We start from the raw sequence: 23148 nt of genomic DNA, 5'->3' as shown, positions 1-23148 counted from the left end.
GTAAGCATTTCAGATAATAAAGTGGTATATAAATCTGCTGGGGTAAGTGCTTCTAAAGTAGCTGAGAAAGATAGAGCACGCACCTGGGGAAGGCAGCGTGGCACAGTAATGTCTCTGATAACCCAACTGGGAGGTGTGCTGCCATGTTCACAGTACAGCTCAAGTCCTCACCAGCTATGCCCCGGGTAGTGTGATTTTTTTTAGGTCCCCCTTTGATAGCAGTCTGCTTTTAAAATACAAATCTGATAAAGGTCTTGAAGCCTGAAGTCCCTGCTGTTCCAAGGCAGGGGACAGCCTGTGTCAGGTCAGCTGCCATGCTGCCCTGTCCTCCTGTTAGAAGCAGGGAGCTCCAGCCTCGGGGGACGATCTGGCAGCTGCTGCCATGACCCATGTACTCACTGCAGCAATTTGTCTTAACCCAACAAGGCATTACATTCCAGCAGTTGAAGTCTCTGGCCTCTCAACATGTCAGGGGCTGCTGTGCAGCTGTAAGACAGACATATGTGCACTGTCATGTTCTTGTGATTTAAGTTTTGCCCTGCAATGCCTTTTGATGTTCCCCGAAATGGGATGTTGTCTTTATTTTTTCAAGACAGCGTATCAGAACTCCTTTGATCTTGCTACTGGAACTGCATGCCCTTTTGAGGTTCAATCGTGAAATATAAAAATAAATCTTTTCAGCTTTATTATGTCTTTTTTATTCCTCCCTTCTAAGGGAGAAGGTCAGCTTGGTGCTGAGGAGGGGAATGTACAAGCAGGGATGACAACCAGTTTGCCTTCTATATGAATGGGGCAGTGATCCGCTCAGTCTCTGCCCAAACTGCAGCATTCTGGCCGATTCTTGGCTTCAGACAGCTGTGGAAGGGCTTGGGGAGTCTAGAACCTGGCCAGGGCCTCAGAAATATCATTGAACAAGGAAGCAGTGAGCAGGTTGTGTTCATCTATGACGGTACTTCCAGCGTTTTGGATGTGTTGTCCTCAACGTTTTCAGTGGAGGTGCCTTTATTGTGTAATAATGAATTATTATATTATGATATTATGTAGGTTGTTATTTTGGGAAAAATGAACTGCCATCCTTCTGTGTGGGATTTTCTGCATCTCGGATGTGTGCGTCGCTTCCAAGATGTGTTGGAAAAGCTGTTGAGCCAGCACTAAGTGGGACACAGAGATGGTGATGGGACTGAGAGACTGCTGGATGGGAAGAAGTAATGCCTTGGGACTGGAGGGGTGACTTAGCTGGGTTTGGGAATGGTGTGTTGGGTTTCTGGTATCCCCACAGTACTGTGCAAATCTGCTGTAGTATGGAACTCGTGTCCTGCTTTGGATTGGAGGCCCATGCTGTAATTCCTTCTGGGACTTGGCAGTAGGGGTGTGAGGTAGATTCAGATAAAATGTGTGCTCTTTGCCCTTGTGTTCTTCATTTCGTGTGTTCACAGTAAAAAGGCACTGGCTATCAGAGATGTTAATCATCCCCTTGATGATGTTCTTGAATCCAGTGGCTTTTGATTAAAAGTTATAGTTAATGGAATGTTTCTGCATTATTTATTACCCTCTGGGCTTTGATATTAGACTGCAGGTTAAGTTAAAACTATGAAAAGGTGAATGCTTAGGGAAACAGGGCTTAATTTATGAAGTATGAAGGTACTTTCCCTCTGCGTTCACTTGAATTGTGTGAACAAGAGAATGAAAGGCAGCCTATGGGTAAACTAGTTCTGATTTCTGATAGTCTGTAAAGATCCAGAAACCTGCTTTGTAAGAAGGCACAGTCAGATAAATCATTCAAAACAACAAACCTTAGGAAAAGGGGCCTTTTTCTAACCTTAGATGGCAGATCAAGCAACACTTAAAAATATATTAAAAAAAAAAAAAAAAAGAAAAAATTGATTTGAAGATCTTCATGTGGTGAAGGTGAATGATTCTGAGCAGTACATAGAAAAATTTGGGGAGTTATTGATGCATGAGCAGAATCTGGCCCTGGCATTTCAGCCTGGAAGGGAATGTGCTCGTCTGCAGGGTATGGATTTCAGTTTTATGGTGGAAGGTGTATTTTATAGTAGTCTGTTTCCTTGAGTCGGCTGGAACAACACAGACCAGAAACACTTGCTCCTAAGTAACAATAACTAGAGAAACTGACAATATGGAGCACTGCTGCATTAAGGAGAAGGCAGCCATGTATCACCAGCAGCCACTACTACTGAGAGCAACTCAGTAGATATGGTTTGATATTTGTTCCTTGAATTGTGCAGTGACCATACATCAATGTTAGCTAAATTAGTTTTTCCTTTTTTTCTGCTGAGAAACAAAGGGCATGGAGTTCCATTTTAGGAAATACTTCAGAAGTAAATTCTGTTTTCTTCTCTCCTAAGAATCGCATTCTAGAGATTTAATATCGTGTACATCTGAGCAGTTAAAATGCTGCTTTGATTTCTACCAGATCCAGCCTGGTAAGCTTAAGGAACTGGAAGTAGGTGGGAGATGTTAACCAGCCTTGGATTTTTGTCTTTTGTACAGGGAATGGGTACATTTACCATCAGACTGCATCTTATATTACTACCATTCTTACCAGAAGTTCCAGTTTTTGAGTTCGGGGCGCTCTGCCCTTCTCTTGGCACGAGGCTGATGGGTTCCATGCAGAGGGGTTTGCAGCTTTCCCTGCTCAACAAGCAGGAGGCAGTCAGAGCTGTCTTTGGCTGATATTTGTGCCCAGTCATGTTAAGTTCTGTGGCATGTAGATCAACTGTGCGTTATAAAACTGCAGGCAGCCCCTATTTCTGCCAGAAATATGGTTCCTCTGTGAACATCATGCAAGGTAAATGCTTCATCCTTTTTCTTGTGTGTATGGACTAGAAGTGAAGCTGATCCATATGTATATCTTGTGTATATGGCCTAGAAGTGAAACCGAGTGCTGCAAGCTGAGCGGGGTGAAGCTGCCTTAAGCTCTGTGTTGAGGAGGTGGTGGTTGTGCTGCTGGGAAGAGATGCTTTTCTGCAGAACCCCAATCCTGCCACTAATGCATCTTTTTGGGTTGTGATGTTTTCCTCTTCCACCAATTGAGATCTCTTTGGTTGAAAGGCTCTGTCCACTGAGCAGTGCCAAGCCTTTTGTCCTTGTCTACAAACCGAGCGCTGCCGCAATAAAATTACACTGATGCAGTCATTAAAAAGATACACCCTCATAATAAACCACTTCCCAGAATTGAAAATGGCAGGCTGCGTTGGCAGAGCACGGGTTGGAATTAGCTCTGTTCTCAGACTGCCCATCTCCATCACAAAATAGGACAGCTGCCCGCAGACGCATCTCCGCCGATGAGTTTCATGTTGGTGTTTTACCTTCAGAAAGTGGGAGTCTGTGAGTAACAGCATTAGCAGGGGGAGATGTACACAAATATTTACACCGTCATGCTGGTGCCGAGCCGTTCGCTGCCAGCGTTCACCTTTCTCATCCTTGTTCTGGCTTTTGGATGAAGAGTGGCAGAGGGAGAGGGAGATGTGGGGTTGTTCTGGTGTGTGTCAGCCTGCAGGGAGTGGGGGGCAGTGAAGGGAATGTTCTCTGCCAAAGGTGAATTCATCGAAACTGCATTGCGCTGAGTGGCATTGTCCTTTCAAACCTCTCTGTTTGTTCGTGCTTCTGGGCCAAAGGGATAAAGAGAATTGTTTCTGCAAGTATTCAGAGGAGAAATGGTGTGTTTCCTTGTCATGTACTTCAGATAAGGTTTTGTCAGTCAAGCCTGAGCTGAGCTAACTCATACCTGAAAACAAATTACAGAGCATGCATAAATTCTCTTGGGCTTTCTGGATCTCTTTCCCGTGCCTGCTGACTTTTCCATCAGCGTCCAATATAAACGAAGCTCCCTACTATCACAGTTGATTAAGTATATATTGCTTTTCAGATTGTCAGCTTTTGGAAAACTAATTTTTCTTTGCAGTGAGCAGCTTTGTTAGCGATGTGCATAGCGCATCTTGGTCAGAATCATGAACGCGCAATTATTTCAGTAGATTGATTGGATATGTCACAGAGCTGCGTCCTAATTTTCTCTTATGTATTTGTTTTTATTCAGCTAGGTTTGAGGCCTTATTCTTTCCTTTAATCACTAATTATGCAAGGATAGCATAAGTTTGTATTGATCTTAAATCTTGTTGTCTTTCCTGTGACCTTGGAAACATTTGGAACGCAGCATCTCTGACCTTGAATTTCCTTTCTCATGCAGTGCTGGTGGCTTTAATACCATCAGGAAAAGGAGAGATACAGGCTCTTTAATTTCCCCCTTTCCTTAAATTGTTCTGATGATATTTACTTACAATTAAGATAAAACATGTGCAGTAGCTAGAGATTCAACTGCCGCATTGCCTACTGTGTGCCAGTCTGGTGAAGAGAAGAGGCTGTGATTGAATTCTGGAGGACTGGAAGTGATGGACGTCTGGCCGTCTGAGGCACTAAACCAAACCCAGCTGAATTTTACCCCTCTGTGCCATTCTCAGTCCTGTGCTGGCGCCTGGCTTACACATCCTGCAAGGAAGTGGAGCTAAGGTGAAAGAGGGAGGAAGGATTCACTCTTGTATTCATTTATATTGACAAACTGCACTGAGAGAGGCAGATGCCAGGTGCTGCAGCAATGCAAAGTACTGGAGTCTGGCCTTGTTAATGAGTTATGTGCCTAGCTCAGCTTCAGTCCCCTGCGGATTACTGGGCTGTCGTAACTCTGGCTGATGTAATAAACATGATACAAAAAGAGTCCCTGGGTAGTAAATATGATTAACCATTTTAGATTCATGAAGGTGTGAGCTCCATCCTGCAGAGACAAGTTTCACTAAGCATTTTTTGCACCAAAGTAGGTCAATTTAATTGTAATTGGCTTTAATGAGCCTTACTCTGCAGTTCTTTACCTGTAGCTGGTTGGCCCTCAGAAGTGTAAATGCCATTGCTGCCTTGAAAAAAGCAGTGAGAAATCAAAGAGGCAATTTCTACTCTGATTCATTTCAACTCAGGTGATGCATAAGCAGGGTAAGCAAGGCAGGATCCATGAGAAAAGCCAGCCCACACGACAGCAGTGCTGACCTGCAGGTCTGCTGGCTGTAGGATAAAGGTGAAACTTTGCTTTGGATTTCACAGCAGTTGCCTTGCAAACTGTCTGCAGTTTCATTTTAGTGTGGGTGAGTGGAAGATTATTGCATTACAGCTGCAAAGAGATATCCAAGTTTGTATGAGTGAATTTGTCTTTGTGCCTCAAAAGACATTCTGGTAAAGTAGCAGTGAAGAGAGGAAAGCACTAAGGAGAATTTGTCATTTGGGCTGTCTCCAGCACATATTTATGTACTAGTTTCCCTTGAGAGAGAGAGAAAAAAACTCTCATCTATCCGGAAATTGTGCATCATGGCAGTCGATCTTTATCTTTGGGATGGAGTGCTCACAGGTAGTGCTTTGGGGAAGGAAAAATTGATGAAGGGAGGCTTGAAGTATTTAGCTGGTGGATGTGGGATGGGGTTTCTGCCTCAGCTGTGGAGTCAGGGCAGTGCTTTAGGAATGTGGCCCAGCAGATGTTTGCTGCGTGTTTAGCCTGCACCCTCTAAGCTGTGTGGTGCAGTCAGTGCTCCCAAGGCACGGGATGCCATCAGAGAGACCTGACAGGCTGAGCAGTGGGCCCAGTGAACTCGTGAGGTTCAGCAAATCCAAGTGCTAGGTCTGCACCTGAGTCATGGCAACCTTGACAAGGTGGGGGATGTAAGGATTGAGCACAGCTTTAAATACAGGAGATTGTCTGGGGCCTGAGCTCACACAGGGGGGACAAACAGGTGCTATGTTGGTGTGTTCATCATGACCAAGAATGCCTGGGGAAGAATAAATTCAGTGGGAAGAATCCTGCATGACCTGTTTCAATGGAGATGATGCTGGATTTGTATTCTGCACCATTTGACTTGTACTTTTGTCTTCTCTTTCACCAGCCCAGAACTGCAGTCACATTTTGCATGGCCCGAATGGGACAATACAGAGTCCAGGCTTTCCGTATGGATATCCAAATTATGCAAACTGCACGTGGACAATCACTGCTGAGGAGAAGAACAGGATACAGCTTGTTTTCCAGTCCTTTGCATTAGAGGAAGATTTTGATGTATTATCTATCTACGATGGACTGCCTCAGCAGGGGAACCTGAGAACAAGGTATATTGTCTATTATAGAGATGTTTATAAACCTATTCCTATTTCTGCCAGTAGGATTAAATGCATCCAGCAGTAAACTGGGGTTCTTCATGAGCAGTTCTTACAGCTTTTTTGCTTTCTTATCTCTGATAAAGTTTGATATGTTTCTCTGAATGCCTGACAGTAATGATTTATCAAAAGTCATTCCAGATATCCAGAGAAGTTAATTAGAAAATGGAGCAAGAGGGAAGCAAAGCTAATGTGCAGAGGAGCTTCCTTCAATCCAAAGGAGATTCTCTGAGTGGGAGGATGGATAATGGGCTTCAGTTTATATCTCTGCCAAATGCTGTGTGGGGAATTAGCCAAATTACTGAATCTGTGGCTGGACTGGGGTGATATTCTTTCACTTCTGACTGAACTGATGGATCTTTCGGGGTAAGGAGTTATCGAGTAAAATAGTTTAGTATGAAGACCCTCCATGGAGTTTGATTTCTAAGACTTCAGAGTACCATCCTGAAATAATAAAAAGTTAACGAGAGGCTGATTATGGAAAATAATGCATTACTGTATAGCAGCTGTTAAATGGTATGTCAGTTTCCTCCATTCGGAGGAGTAATGACTCCTATATGTTGTGGACAATATGACTGTTGTTGTGTGATGTGGTGTCTGATTGCTGCTGATATCTGATAGTGATGTGCTCAGAGAGGGACCAATGGTGGCATCTAGTGTTAGAATCCTGGTTGGGATGCTGGACGTGGACAGTTCTGGAAGTTTTACTTCAAACTATTTCAGTAGGGGCCCTTTGACCTCAGTATCTTCTCCAACACAACTGTATAATCTGAATTAGAAACACTGGCGAAAAACCAGCTTTTTATGTACAGTTATATAAATAAATATTCATCCAGCAACCATGCTTTAGAATCATCTTAATTATGGGACCTCATCACTTAAGCAGAAGGTAAGGTAGTGCTTTGCTTCACATATTACATGAAGGATGCCCACAGCTAGCGTATAATTCTGCTGATGAAACTTTACGTGCACCTCTTGCCCTTGGAGGCACCCCAGTGAATGGCTTTGCTCATCAGCAGTGCCAGCTGTTTCCTTTTGCCCTCTGCGTGTCAGTGGGAGGTTCTGCTGAAGAAGCAAAATCCATGAATGGAATGAATTCAGAAGTGGGGTCGTGGTGGAGTAAATCAGTAGGACGCAGTAGAATAACTGTGCCCAGCTATTGCCCTGAGCTGCTCTTCAGCATGATATGTTATGGTCTGAAGTACCAGCAAGGGCGTCGTGATACAGTCCATTGGTACAACAAACCTCTGAGGTGCAGCTTGGCTGCTGCCTTTTAGTGTGTGGACTTGCATTTTTGGGGAAGGTGCAGGAGACAAATCAGATCCTCTGCATCACTGATGGATGTTTTGCACGACTTGAAGCATATGCAAGTTTGCAGGAGCACAAAGCAACGTGAGAATTTCCTCTCTAATGAGTGGGTGATGCATTCAGGTGGTGGTGTGCCACGGAGGAAAGTGAAATAAACAGAAAAGGGTATTGTGGAAGTTTTCTAGAGAACTGAAAGCACTTGCAGGGGGCTTACAGAAGTAAATGAGATTTGGGCTCATACATGATGGACACCTGTGTTTTCTCCCGTATGTTTCTAGATTAGTGATTGCAAAACCTGGAGCTTGCTCCTCTGTGCTGTTTCCTGTCTGATCTCTTTGTTCAGCTCATATTTTTTCATACATCCATTTTACTTCATTAAGCTCTGAAGCTGTTGCCCAACATTGGACTTTTTTTTTTTCTTTCTTCAATTTTTTTTTCCCCTTTGGCTATCAATTTTTTTTTTCTTGGACTGCTTTCCAAATGTATTCTATTCATCACTGAATTGCAGCACCTGAAGATGGATGACCACACATCATTCATCAAAGCTGGTGCTACCAGGAGGTGAGCCATAATAAGCTGTAAGCAAGCATACAAAAGGGAAAGAAAAGCTGTTTCTATAGAGAAGGTAACTGCTTTGTTCACTGTTGTTCAAGGCCTTTGAACAAAACAGTTAACAAAGACAGGAACCGTGCCTCCCTGCTTCTCCCACTCAAGCTTGTATTATTGAGCATCGCTGATTTATTTCAGTAGGTCTTGACTGGGAGAAGTGAGTGATCTGGGTATAAATGAGTGGTTTACGTGTTGATGTGCTGAGAGATGGAGGATGCTACAATTTTCTCTAAACCCTGATATTCCATTTCAGGCCTATATTGCTAAGAGTCCCTCCAGTCTGATGGCTCAGTGTCACACCTATGCCTTTTGCCTGTGCCTTCCTAAGGAAGGGTTAATGATTGCCTTCATCGTGTGCTGGCAAACACCCTGTTGTCATGCAATTTAATGTGGTGTGAAAGTTGCCTAATAGAATAAGAGCAGACTTAATCCAATGAGACATTTGCTAATAAACTGCTTTACTGTATATTAGGGAATTTGCACTGCGTGTTTGTGATGAGTATGTGAATATTAAATGTGTTCCAGTGTCTTAATTTAGACGTGCAGGAATCTTGCCATCTCTTGCTATGACTTTGCTGTGGTTGGTAGAATGGGAGCTTGCTTCAGAGCCCTTGCTTCTTCAGCCTGATTCAATGATTCTGCTTTTTCCCCTCACTGTGGGGCTTTTATCAGTGACAGCACCACAAGCAGGGACCGTTGTAGCAGAATCTTCCTTGGATCCTGAGAACGTGGAAAGATGCAGATTTTTCTCTCCTTGGCTTGCATAGCAGAGCTCTGCTCTCAACCATCAGATTCGTAACTTCTCTTGGGGCTGCACGTGGCTTTCCTTCTCCTGAGCTGCATGTGCTCACCAGACCAAGCTGTCCCAAACTCCCATCCTTTGAGTTCCTGAACTGCCACTGGAGGTCGGATCTGAAAGCTGCAGTTGCTCAAGAACACTTCTTGTGAATTCCCATTGTGCTTCGCTGATTGCCATTGTGCAGGGGATGCTCCAATCAGCTTCCATTCCTGATTGCTTTCCCACCGCGCTGGGCTTAGCAGCTCAGCAGAGACCTGACTGAAATTTGAATATTTGGAGTTATTTTTGGATCTCAGATTGCTGTGGGATTTGGGAGCTGCTTTGCACCTTTTCATATCTGACTGTGGGGACGTGACATAACCAGACAGTAGCTGACAAGAAAGAAAGAAAGTAGAGAAGTGAGGCCATGTGCCATCTTCAAACGTTTTCGTCTGATGCTGATGATTTGGAGGGTGATCTTAATGTAAGAATCTTTAATTAGTTGCTAACTTAGTGCAGGCCTGAAACTTCAAGTAATTAAGATGATGGGAAAGTGTGTTTCCAATGTATTCAATAAGTCAGTCATTTTTTCACATGTTTTTTGTGATGGAAGCTATGGGGTTTACACTCGGTGTAGGACTGATGGGTGAGAAAATCAGATTTGTACTCTTCCTTCTAAAAACTCTTAAAATATTCAGGAAAGACAAATAGAATGTACCAGTGGTTTGTTGAGGGGAAGAATGTCAACAATATGCAGGTAAAAAACATCTCTTTGGCCATGTTTAATTGGTTGCAAGATGCAGTATTTTGTTTGATCTTAGAACTGTCAGATAGCGGTGATGAGAGGGACAGTTGGTGCAAGGAAATCTGGAAGTTTTGGAGAGCTAACGGGGTAAATGCAACAGCATTTAGGGCTGTTCATGTTCTCTATTTCTATTAGGTCATGTTTTTCTGATGGGTGATGGAAGCTGACGGTGGAATTGGGGCAGGAGGATTTTTGGACTGGAATTTTTTCCAGATACGGCTGTTCCTGCTGTGTGCTCAGTGCAGGGGCTCTCTGTGGCTGAGCCTTAAAGCATCGCTGTTATCCAAACCATGAGTGGTTTGTTTTCCCACTAAACTGCTGATTAATGGTGTTTATGGGTGACAATCTACTAGAAATCCTTGACAATGACTCTTGCTTCATATTAAGGTAAGCTGAGCGCAGAAGGATTCCCTATAATTAGGTAACGTCTAATAGATTTAATTAAGACTCCACCTACCACCAATATTTCCCCACTGGAGCGTGTCCTGTAGTACAACATCTAAACATTTCTTGAGCACGAGAACTTCAGGCTGAGTGTTAATAGCATTTAGACAGCAGAAGCAGAGTGTTGTGAGCTCTGAATGTGATCTTATTTACGACTATAGATCCTGCAGTGCCCAGAACTGGTGCTCCAGGTAAAATACATGGGCAAGGTGGGAGCTGTAATGGCTCTCCTGGGATTGCTCCTTTGCCTTATCAAAGTTGTTTTGCTACTGAATGTCCGATAGTGGGAAAGTTGATTATCTTTTTATGTGTGTGGTGTTCAAAACGATGCAGTCATGGATGTTTGCAGTCCATAGAAGTCATTGATGTAGACGTGGAGTTTTAATTCTTTTAGCAGGAGTAGCAATTTAAAAAGGCAGTGGGCGAGCTTCTGGGGTCAGAGCAAGGGAGATGAGTTTGAAAGTTTTGTCTTCAGCAGTGGAGGGAGAGAAATTGAACCCATCTACTGACTTTGCCTGGTGCTTCTCATCTCCCCATCAGTGCTTTGAGGCCTCTTATGTTATAGGGAAGAGCAGACAGCAGCACGGGGAGGCTCAGTGAGCTGCCTTAGGCAGCACAGTGTGTCAGCAGCTGTTGGTTGGTGGTTGTTTCCATCTGTAAAATGGCACAGCTTTATTTGTGGAAGTTGTAGCTGTAGAATGTTTAAAAACTCCCTTGGAGGGCCTGTTTGCTGGGGTGGGAAAAGACTCAGTGCACAAAACAAACGTGAGCTGTGCCTTCCTCCTGAAGGGAGGCTTTTTTGGATGCAGTGAGTCTCCAGGTCAAGGAATTATTTTATTTCACTTTAATGTCTGACCTTGAGAGTTTCTCAGGCAAAGCATCTCTCCAGTCAATGCGTATTTCTCTTTTATCAGAATTAATGAAAGACTACAGGAGATGATACAATCTTACTAGATCATTGAAGATACAATGAAATTGTGGAGTGCTATTACTTGCAGACTCAAATGGAAAATTGACAAATCTGCAGTGCCCATTGCCTCTAATTCATTACGCTCCTGTTGGGCAGCAGAGGGTGGGCTGTGACTCCCTTCAGGCTCTCAGAATTGTGTTTTGGTGTGGCACAAGGCTGCTGACGTCCGGTCTTTTTTTCTTAGTGAGTATAATTGTCTTTTTGCAGTCTCATAACTGTGCAGAAGACATAAAGGCTTCTGCAGTCCAAAGGTGCAGTAATTGCCCTGACATCTTCAGTTACCTGATAATACACAGTCCTGCAGCTGATGACTGCTGCTATGGTGGAATTAGAGGGCTTGGGAGGAGGAGAAATATTTCCACTTGAGCTGTTTGGTAGCTGTTGTCACCAATCCATGTGCAAACTGAAGTGTGAAATGTTGTCTTAGTATTTCTTACACAGATTTGTTTTTCCAATGGAATTGGGTCCTTAAGCTGTGCAGGTTTGTAGCACGACAGCCTCATGCTGGAGTTCTTTGCAGCCCATGTGTTTGTAGCAGAGGAGGAGAAATGGATGCAGAAGTGGCTGATGCAGAGTGAAAGCTGTGATGCTGCTGGGACTGAGGCTTTTTGTCTCCAGTGCATCAAGCGTTCCTGGAGCTGGGATCTCCTCTAAACTCCACCATTTATCTGCATGGTTCATCTCATCTCTGCTTGGTACTCAGCATTCACTGAAGGTGCAGGTGAACAGAGAATTAGGTATGACGTGAATCAATACTGTAGTCTTTTTAGATAGATCTTCATCATCAGAAACTTTTTTTGTTTCAGGCTGTTTCATCATCCAGCACATCTGAGAATCACATCCCTTATTAACCTGTTTTGTTGGTTGGTTTTTACTGCATTGGTTACGGAGGCCAACTTGCATCACTTATTTGTGCTATTTGGATGCTTCCCTTTAATTTAGATTTATGGAAAGCAAATTTCTGCTGTTTCCTTCTTTCCTATTGCTGTTAAATTTCATTACTGTGTACAGTTACAGATTAAATTCTAAGGAGGCATAGCTGTCCTCTGGTCAGTAGTGAGGCTGCAGTTTGTGTCCATCCCCAGGAGGATCAGAGCTCACCACTGAGCTGCTGTCCTGGGGTCACCTGGGCAGAACAGTTCCTGCCTTCTGCTGCTGCTTAACATTCACCTGGGAGAGTGAAGGTTCCCTCTGAAGGCCGATGTCTGAAGCAGAGCTCAAAGCCTGCTTGTGTATGCGTCAGGAGTCGGAGGGATGCACAGAGTTGGCAGCTGAGACCCAGAGTCACTCTGCATGTCAGCTTTGGCTCTTCACAGTTGTGTGGCTTCAGCTTCGGGAGATTCAGATGGGGAGAGCAGGAGGAATAGGGTTGCATGGCTGGTAACAAAGCCATAATTAAAGTTTTTGCTTGATTATGCCTCCATACACTCACCCTCCTGGATGCCCAGCATGTTCTGGGTTTATTCACGTGGCTAAACAGGCAGGCTTTCAGCCTTAAGATCATTGAGCTCCTGCTCCTGGAAAACGTAACATTCCCTGAGAATTCCTTGGCTTTGTTAGCTGCTGGCACTTAGAGCAAAAGCCTGTCTGTGCTCCTAGAGGATTTATGATAACAATCCCATGGTCTCTGTTAAACGGTGAGGTTAGAAATGATACTTGAGGACAAGTTGCTGTGCTCCTGGGGCACCATCAGCAGCATGCTGCTCCATCAGGCCGATGCTCGTGCTGTGCTCAGTGTGCTGCATACCCAGACACAGCTCCTGCTGGAGGGGTCTGAGAACAGAGCAGCTCCCACCAGATGTTCACCAAGGGAGCCGTTAAGGGCAGGCGATGTCCTCCTTGCGCAGCATTTGTCCTGGGTTGCTTTGCTTTGTCCTGCAGGAGCCTTTTTGAATCGTTGATGGGGATCTTTTTGGGAAATTAAGCGACTGCCTGGGGTTGAAAATATTTTCTCTTTTTAGAATGTGTTTGTACCAATGCCCAAAAGGGAAGAATATTCTCTTGACATTATTGATTGCAGTGTGTACGTTCTTTTGGTTAGAAAGATAATTTACCATTCCATCTTCTTGGCTAGATAGAACTGATCGTCAGACTCTTTTCAAACTGACATTTTGCTGCTCCAGAAAGAGAACAGCCAAACTCACAGATGCTTGGGCAAAGACCTTCTGTGTTGGATGGACAAGAAATGAAAATGAAGCAAAACACCCGGTCACTTTATGAGCTACAGCATTTTGTTCTTAATGCTGTCTGCAGTTGTTGCAGTGTGACCCAGAGCCTCTTCAGTCCGAGCCAGGAGATTGAGTGCTGCTGAACCTGGAGCTCGGAAGGAACATATGGGGTCAGCAGGATTGCCTACATCATGGCTGGCTTTTCTGAGGGCATTGGCTGTGCCTTGCACTGCTGTGATCTCACCAGCTGTCCTCCAGGGGAACAGGCTCAGAAAGCAGCCTGAGAATTTTTACATTCGTTCCCACATCTTTTCCACATTAAAATTGTTTTTGAGCATCTGTATCTGTTTAAAGTTCTTATTCTTTAAGACACTTTTATTTCCCCCCCCCTACAGCATGCAGCAGAAGAACTAATGGTGTGAATATTGGGGTATTTACAGCACGCCCAGTATGCTGATACTTGTTTTTCATCAGCTGCATCACATGCAGCATTGAGTCCCCCAGCAACTGGATTTCACACCCCTAATGACTCTTTCTGAAGAAAGTCGTAAATAACCCAAATCTGCCAACTTTTGAGTTAACACTGCTGAGCCTTACTTGGTTTGTGGCCAATCTTGCTGCTGTTTACTCAGAATATCAGATCTGATTTGCTGAGAGGTTGCTAAAATTTGGTGAACCCTTCTGATAATTTGTGCTGTTCTTCTGAGTTTGTAATAATAAGACCAGAGATACAGCTGCCAAAGTTTGCTTGTTTCTCTGTTATCTGAGGAAGTAAAGGCAAAATGTGCATGGAAGGAATGTGATAGGAAAGCTGTGAACTTGGGCGTTTTCTACTTTTTTTCCATACACTGGAAAAATGGCATTTATTGAAATCTGATGCTTAGTTCCTGTTCATAGCTTGAGAGCCGTGAAGGCCCCATGTATTTGAAATGGCTGTGCAGGCTTTAGGCCCTATAAATAATACTTTTCTAGTGGGAATTCACCCAAAACTCATTTTAAATGAGCAGAGAAATCCATCCAGGCTGGAATTTATGAGCCCTGCGACTGTCCCTGGAGACCGTGTTAGTTAATGAAGCCTTTGTCAGTGTCAGAGGTAAGCAGAGGACTCTTGTGGCTTGATGAATTATCCTTGGCTTGGAGAAGGGAAAATGCAGTTGCTGCTTAAGTCATGTTGGCATGGGGGGGGTTGTTTGTATCAAGTTAGATTGAGGGCTGTTTGCAAAGGGTAGATAAACTTCCTGAGAAATCAGGGCGTTGCATTTGTCAGTGGGCAGGAGCTGAAGGGATGCTGACTTTGTGCTGTCTCAGGAAGAAAAATACAGCAGTGCATTGGGTCTGGTTGAGCTTGACTCCAAAAGAAAAGCATCTCAGTTCCAGACATAAATCATGTCTGCAGTTTGTAGAAGTCGTGTATTAGAGGAATGCCAAGATGGTCTCCATCTCTTTCCATTGGCCGCTTCACCCTGCAGCCACCACAGCTGCTCTGAAATGAAACATCTCCTTGTGGGGGTGTCTGTGCTGGGGTTGGGTTGTTGTGGATAAATTCCCTGATCTCTGGCATCTGTTCTTTTATTGTTCTTGACATAGTCCATGAGGCAGTTCACAAGGCAGCCTAGAGGAGGATATTTGTTAGTCACCACTGACTTTAAATGAGGCTCTGTTTCTTGTTTTCCTAAGGCTTTAATATTTAAACATGCACACGTTTCTGAAGGTGGTCTTCTGGCAGCAGAATGCTTGCACGTTGGTTTCATCAAAATTGAGAAAGTTGTTGGTGTGAGATGAACAATCTTTCACTTATTCAGTCTCCAAGGTAGTCTCCTTGAAACTAGCGAGTTCCCTCGTAGTTCTGTGTTTACATCAGCCAGCTGTCTAACTGAATGCTAAAGACATGAAATTCAATTCCAGGTCAATGGGAAGCTATTGGGCTTTTCCTCTTGGCACCAGTCGGTAATGGATCAGCTTTGTACATCATGAACTCTCCTCTCCATCGCCTGCACTGGCTGCTTGGTGAGCAGGAGCTCAGTGCTGGAGGACTTGCTCTGATTCCCCTCTTAGTTTTCCATAGAGCAACTCGTGCTCTGGAGTGCTTCCTTAAGGCAGTCCCCTTACGCCCAGCTTTACTTGAAAATTGTCCTGGGGATAGCAAGGGGGGTCAGACCACATCTTGTTTTGACTGTATATGGTGAAGAGAGTGGTTCATTTGATGGGAAATTTCTTTAATAGGTGCCTTCAAATTAGATACAGGAAAAAATCACTGAAGTATGGTGTAGTGTAATTTAATGCTGGTTTAAACGATGCAATCCAATGCATTTTCATTAGATGTTCTGAGACACTTCTCTAGCATTTATGCTTTGAAGGCTGTTGGATTGCCAGCTGCAATAACTATTTTGATTGCAGTCTGAGCTGATGGTGGGCATCCTACCAGAAAAATAATGTGCTCTGTTTTAATTATGGCACCTGCATTCCAAAATGGGAGCCTGCGTCACAGTCTGTGATGTTGCTGCACTTGGTACAGTGGAGCAGGACAATATGCAACAGGTGGAGGTGGGCACACGAGCAGAGGGCTTTGGTGCTGCGACCTGCTGTGCACTTAGCTTAGCAAGTGGTGCTTCTGGCACTGCTTTAGTTTGGTTCCCCACTGTAGGAGCAGAATGAAGCCAATGGAAAACACATTGAAAAGCTCACACAATCAGCGTTGGCCCGCAAGCAACTTAAGGGGATAATGACTCAATAATCCATTTGGCCAGAGACACAGAAGGAATGGGAGATAATTTGTGTTCTTATTACTGCCCTCACCTTCTTGTTCCAGCCCTTAATGAAAACAAGGGACAGTGTTTGCTGCTTTCCTCTCTCTTGTTATTGTATGCATCTTTTTTTATTGCCACGCTAAATAACAGTGATGTCAGAATGACTGTTTCGTGCATGAGGCCATTTGGGGATGACTTCATATTGTCTGCAGACACGATACCCACGCTTTGAATTTGCCTGGGCAAATTTAGGCAGGAGGTGTGGGACTGGAGGGATGTGGTGCAGGCTGGGCTTCTCCAGGCTGAGGACAGCAGTGCTGGGGCTTATGGATGGCATCTGGGCAGAGCCTTGTTAGTGAAGTTCCCATTCCTTGAATATTGCCTGTGCTCTTACTTGCTTGGAGAAGTTGAGGACATCAGATGGGAGAAGTTAGCTGCACATGTTGGTTGAGGGGTTGAGAGGAAAGTCATAACTTCTCTGACTGCAGCTGCTTGTAGTGGAGGGCATGTGGAATTTCAAGGCATTTCTCATGCAGGCTGTCACTGTAGAAGATATGAAAATTAGCTGTAGAAAGGATAGGAGTTGCTGCATAAATACTTGATTGAGGCAAAGTTTCCTGCTTCTTCCTAGGTGTAGCATCAATGGGGACATTTCTGATGTCTAGTGTGAAGGGCAGGATGGCATTGCTTGCCTTCTGAACTGCTTCTTGCTGCTGTTCCAGGGATACCTTCTACAAAGGAACATAGGAAGCTCAGGATGGGAAGAGATGATTGGGTTGGGTTGTTTTTTTTTTTTTCTTTTACAATTTCTGAAAGTCCTGGGTGCCCATGGAAACATCTTCAAACAGTGTGGAATCTGTGGAAAGACTGAGGCCAAACTTCTGCCTCAATGTCGTGCCCCTGTGCACAGACCGTTCTTCTCTTTAAGCACCCTGTAACTACAATGCATGAATATATGCTTAAGGGCAATTTTGTTTCAGGAGCACTTAATTCCCATTGTCTCCTCTGGGATGTGTGCACTTGCTTACAGGTAAGCAGACATGTAAATGTTGCCCTGAATTAAAATCAACATCTGCAGAGTGGAGTCGTCTTGGTGCGCGCTGTGAGCTGAATCCAAGATGCAAAAACCTTCACTCAGAGAGGACAGATCTGCTCAAAATAAAAAGCACAGACTTTTGGTAACTGATCCCTGGGTAGTGATGAAGCAGTGTGTGGTGGTTAGCTGGGGAGAAAAACCACCAGGTTCTGTTTTCTGTTTTTAGTAAAACTCATCTGTGCGTTGCTTGGTGTTTTTGGGGACGTCGGCGTCTCCATCAGCCATTGCAGCTGAGTTCCACAGTAAAACTGTGGCACTCTCCTTTAATTCTGTGCACAGCTGTATGGGAACTGCTGAGAAACGGCCTGAACCTCTGATTGATCACCTGAGGTGAGCCATGAGCCAGCCAGAGGAGCACAGGTGAAGGCAATTCACCTGTGCTGCTGGAAGGGGTGGAACCAGGCTGCACCCCTCCCAGACCTACTGAAGAGCTGGCTGTGAGGGGGGAAGGATCTCGTCTGGAGATCCCTCCTTCTGGTGTTTTATGGGTGAGCCCAGCATAAGGGTAAGCCTTCCATTTATTTTTTCTTGTTATCATGGTCCACTTTGCCTAACTCTCTTGTTTATTTTGTGGTTGTAACATCTTAGTATCCATTGATCATACAACAGCAAAATTGTCTGAATCCTAAGAAAAAACTGGAAGCTTTAAATCTGTAATAAACAGCAGCAATTGTTCTTTCAACTTGCGTAGACAATGGGTTTTATGCTGGGAGCTGGGAACTATTTCTTTGCTGACATCAAATCATCTGCTATCATTGGCAAGTGCATGAATTTTGCCAGCAACTGAACATTTTTGCTTTAATAAGGTTCCAAAGGCAGAGCATGTCAGCTTTCATTAGTCAGTTCAATCTGTTTGACATAAATATTGGAGCTCACCGAGTTGGGGATGGAATAAGAGCAGTGAGGGAGGTTCACTTACTGTCTCTGTAAGTTGGCTGGGGGCAGATTGAAGGAGAAGCTGCTGGGCTGGGACTGGCTGTGCTGGCCCCTGGTTGGCGAGGGTGGGTGGCCCCAGTGCTAAGGGTTGTTCAGTGGAGCTGTGACACAGGAGGTGAATGGGATAAATCTCTGTAGGTGTGCTTTGTGAGGCGTCACTTGTCTGTGTTGCAAGCATCTTTCTCATGGAACAGGAAACAAGATGTAACTGCTGTATAAAAGATGTGGGATGAGCGTCTGCGTGAGTAAGAAGGATTAGGCTTTCTCTTACAGCTTCCTCTTACAGCAGCGCGTTTGTACCTTATGTAAATCTATTATGTAAATCACCTTAGCCTTGTGTGGGGAGATGGATTATAAGTTATAAAACTGTGATTGTTTGTAAGGAATGTGCATTAGTTCTTGGGCTGTGTCAATATAGTGAGAGGGATTTGGTGTCTGCCATCTAATAAAGTGTTACAAACAGAACATTACAAAAGAAAGTTTTGTAATAAAATGAAGTTGCCATTTAGCTCTGAGTCTGCAAGGGGGGAGAGCATATGGAAAGTGGCATTTCTGCATTGTTAGGCTGGATGGAGTACATGAGTAGTGCCTGTGGAAAGCCAGGAGGGGTTGCAAGCCCAGGATGGGTTTGCCCAGCGTTAGCTGAACAGCTGTGTAATTGACTCAACCTCTGCATGTCCCTTCCTAAGGAGCTGTTAGCCATTCTCTTTCTGTCTCTTGGGATTTCCCAGCCCTTTCAGGCTATGCTGTGTTGGCCAGGCAGCAGCTGCCCTGCTTGTGGCTGTGTGGGGAGGTGAAGGGCAGTGGTGAGTGTAATCTTCCTCTTGATTTTCCTCCAGGTTAACGGGTTTCCAGCTGCCTGCTCCTATAGTGAGTACGGGGGTCGTGCTGTCCTTGTGGCTTGTGAGCGACTACGCGGTCAGTGCTCAAGGCTTCCAGGCAAACTATGAAGGTAAGTGCCCAGTGCAAACCTGTCTTGAATCATGTGTGCATCCTCATATGGCAGGATGAGAAGCTGAAGTGTGGAGTTTATACCACAAGAAGTGTTTATATGCACATATATACCCATGTGCCGATGCTTAATCTAGGACAAAACACTCGATTCAGATCTCTCACCCTTTACAAGGGGAAATGCATTTTTCTCCTTTGCATTTGTGCTTAAAATCTTAATCCAGCAGCAACTCCAGAGTGACTGAGGCAGGAGTGGAATTTGGCAGTGGGATCCTCAAGGCTGCAGCCAGTGGGATTTATGGGATTTACAGCAGAGCTCATGGGGAGTGCAGAGGAATGCAAAGGATGTTTAGAGGTTGCAGCATTTTTTTTTCCATTCTCTTTGCTTTTTTTTTTTGTCATGCATCTCTTCCATCTCTCTTGGAAGTCATGAAATACCTAAAAGAACTGTTTGTCCTCGAAGGCAGATGGTGGCTGTGTGAGCTGGGGCTGCTGTAAAGGACAGGTTAACCATGTCTAAATTGGAGTTGCATTTACATTAATTATTGAACCTAGAATATTGTCTCTGTCCCTGTAAATGTTTTTCTTAAGTTCTCAGCCTTAATGGCAATTTTTGGTAATGAGTCCTACTGGCCAATTACCCAATGCATTAAACCAAGCAGATGCCTTCATTTAGATGATGATTTGATCTCTCAGTGTTTTTTGCTCTTGACAATTGTGCAGGTTCAGGAGAATTCTGTTTAAATACTCTCTAATTTCTGTTTAAACACTTTGCTCTGCCTTGAGGCAGCAGAGGCTTTGCAGAGAACAGGGGCGTTTTATTACTTCCAATGGTTGCTGTTGCAGCAGGTGTTGAGAGCAGCCTGGCGCTGCTGTGTGCTGTTGTCCAGCTCAGAGCAGGCAATGGTTGTTCACAGGGCAGAGGAGGAGAAGCATCCCATCCCATTGATGGGACCTGTGGTAGAAGTCCACCATTATGCTTGATAAATGCAACAGCTCATGGCTCCCAAATTTGGTGACAGAGGACAGAGCTGTTTTTGTACCTTCCTGACTTTGAGAATTCATTTTTTTGCCATTTAGTTGCACAGCTCTTTGCACTCTCCATCCTGTTGCTGGTTAGCCTGGTTCCACCGATTGCCCTTTGCCCAGGCAACCCCAGCCATGCTTCTGTGCCACAATTTGTTCTTACATAGGAAGTTCTGCAGATAAAATGTATGTAACTTCATTTTCATGAAGCTGTGTTCTCCTTTCTTCTCTGTGGTACCTTCCTGCCTTTGTGCCTCGCTTGTGACCTTGCTGCAGCAGGTGTTCTTGTACACAGCCTGCTCCAGGGCTGCCCTTCAGTCACATGTCATAAATTTGCTAAGGAGGCTTTAAAGCAGATAACAGAATGCATTGCAGGGGAAAAAAAAAAGAAAGGTTTTTCAAACTTGACAGAACCATTGAGTGACACAGAGCAGATGGAGGCTCGCTAAAAGCGTGGCGTTGCGCCTCCCTCCCAACAAGGTGCTCATATTTAGATTTTTGTTAACTCACGGTAAAGGAGGAGATAAGCCAGCTTTTGATAAGAGATACATGCTCTGCTGTAGTGCTGTTTCAGCTCGCTGGTAATCCACGACTCGGTGAATAGCTTGTGATTCTATAATTCATGCTTAAAGACAGAACAATGCATCAGAGTCCTTTTGGTAAATGGCTCCTTTATGATCTGCTATCAAAGCACGCTCGTTATTTGCATCCTCCCTGTAAGCAGGCATTTGGAAATGGTAACAAAAGATCTCGGGAACCCCTTTTTTAAAGGAAGGAAATACATACATGGAACATTGAAGTGATAGGAAAACATTGCACATAAGCTGCTGTCTGCTCTATCCTGGTCTTCTGGGAGGTAAGGAAGTTGAGGTTGGCTTTATCGAAGTGAAGGTCTTCCTTATTTATCTAATTAGTATGAGTATGCGTGATGAAGACCATTTATAAGCAATTTATTGGAAGCAACAAACATCTGCTTAGATCTGTGTATATGTTTATTCATTTCTGGCTGCACTTCAGCCATGCACTTCAACTGGGAAAGAGAGCACTTGCATGCACGGGTAGCAGAATGCTTGCACCGAGAAAATGTAGAGATGCTACAAGAACAGATGGACAGAGCACATTTCTGAGAGCCTGCAGAGCCCTTTGTGAGCCCTAGGTATTGCTGGTGCCAGAAGGGCACTGGAATCTGAAGAACTGCCAGCTCCAGGACTGCCATGCTGCAGCATTGCTTGTGTGTGTGCTCCTCTGACTTGTTTTATACACACCTATGCAGTGCTGCAGGATATTCCTGAACTCTCTCTTCCTCTGATTTCCTCATCTTTGTTCATTTGGTTTGCTGTGTGTTGCCAGCTTGTTTGTTTTCATTGTCTGATTCCTCCTGTTCTCCAATCTCTTGATGTTTGTTGTGATTTTTTTTTTCTTCTATTGATGTCAACTGTTATTTTGAAGCCCAGTATAAACACTAAGGATTTTACATTCATTTTCCTGCTGTGGAAGGCAAACAGGCTGATGTGATGCTTCCCCAGCACAGCCCCCTCCTGATGGGTGGAACATCTGCAGCTGGAGGTGATGCTGCTGCAGGGTGCAGAACTCTGTTAGAGGTGCTGGGGGACAGCTTTGGGGACATGGGTGCTGCTTCCAGCTCTGGCAGGGGTGCTCTGCAGGATCTCATGTTGGTCCAAGTCTGGATTCCAAGTTCCCATGGTGTAAAATAAGGTCAGGATGGCTTCTTGTCATACACACTGCTCTGAGCTTGCAAAGGTGGCGTTCAGGAGCTTCTCTATGGCGTGGTGGATGTGGGAAGACCTCACATATGAGGAGATGTGGCTGGATTGCCAGTACTGAGGTGGATCATCTGGAAGCAGAGTGGGGGCAACTGCTGTAAGATGAGTGAGAGGCAGTGAGAAATGGCCTTGGTCACAAGGGCTTGTTCTTTTAAACAAGCAATTCTTAAGAAGCTCTACTCCAGGACCAGTGTTTTAGAAAATGCTTACATGAAGTGCTTTCATGCCTACAGCAGACTCTTTCTTTCTTTTTTTCCCCCTACAGAACTGTCCCTTGAACTCCATACGATTCAGTTAGCCTTGTTCCCCTCCATCTGTGGGGCAATTTCCCTTTGTGGTGAAACACTTCTCAGGGTTCCCAGCCAAACCTTGGAGCCCTGTGTTCCATTTTCAGGAGAGCTGTGAGGCAGCAGCCATCAATAAGCAGAGCACAAACTGTTCTGGGATGTGAATCTTGACCACGTTGTCTTGTGAATAATATTCTTGGGGACCGAGGAACCAAAAATGACCGATGCCTCCATTGATTGCTTCCCCTGAAGGATGTTTGAAGCTAATATTAAGGCACATGCCTGCATTACAGTGTGAAATTAATTGCAATCACAGCTGCCACACACCTGATGAATACGCAGTGAGTTGACATTTACAATAAATTGGGCAAGTCTTTTACAATAAGAGGAAATCGATACACATTCCACATCACTTCCTCAATAATACTAATAACACTTCATGATGAAGAGAGGGCGGGTTATTTTAGCTTATTAATGTAGGTATAAAATAACATTACGTTCTTATTTGTAAACCATTACCTCTTGGCTGCCTCACTTTAGCACTGAGGGGATGAAAAATGGCAGAGGACTTGAGGAAAGATACCTGAAGCTGCTCTTCATCACACATGACTGAAGAGAGCACTGCTATAAAACACTTCTGCCCTGGCTTTGTGCACTGTAGCCACAAAGGCTGGAGGCATTTCATGGAATCATAGTCACTCAGGTTGCAAAAGAGCACGAAGATCATCGAGTCCAACCGTCAGCCCATCCCCAGCCTGCTAACTGCATCACCCAGCATCCCAACCCTGTGCCTGGGCTGTGAGCAAAACAAGAAGGAGGCATACAGAGGATAGATGATGTTCTAAGACTGCTGGTGTCCTTTTCCCAAAAGCAAAAGTTCATTTAGAAACTCAGGCCCTGGAATGAACCGAAGGGTTTTGGATTCTGGACTCCTCTGCTTCAAAAAACTGCTGTGTGATGCAGTGAGATGGAACAGTAGGTGAAGATTTTCCTTCCCAAGACATCGCGTTTGATTACAGCTGCAACAAATTTGAT

The 23148-nt window shown here is 44.5% G+C and overlaps 1 protein-coding gene across 2 annotated transcripts in view; it reads left to right on the top strand.

Moving 5' to 3' along the window:
• The window catches only part of CSMD2 (CUB and Sushi multiple domains 2), a 230522-nt gene that overhangs the window by 12542 nt on the left and 194832 nt on the right, over positions 1-23148 (top strand). For both annotated transcript variants that reach the window (XM_052698617.1, XM_052698618.1), the window contains exons 3-4: positions 5940-6156; positions 18905-19017. In XM_052698617.1, the coding sequence (XP_052554577.1) occupies positions 5940-6156; positions 18905-19017 (330 nt within the window). The remainder of the gene's footprint in view (positions 1-5939; positions 6157-18904; positions 19018-23148) is intronic.

This window comes from Tympanuchus pallidicinctus, unplaced genomic scaffold (assembly GCF_026119805.1).
Source record: "Tympanuchus pallidicinctus isolate F22 unplaced genomic scaffold, pur_lepc_1.0 scaffold33, whole genome shotgun sequence".
Lineage (NCBI taxonomy): Eukaryota > Metazoa > Chordata > Aves > Galliformes > Phasianidae > Tympanuchus > Tympanuchus pallidicinctus.
This window is presented reverse-complemented; position numbering and strand designations above follow the sequence as displayed.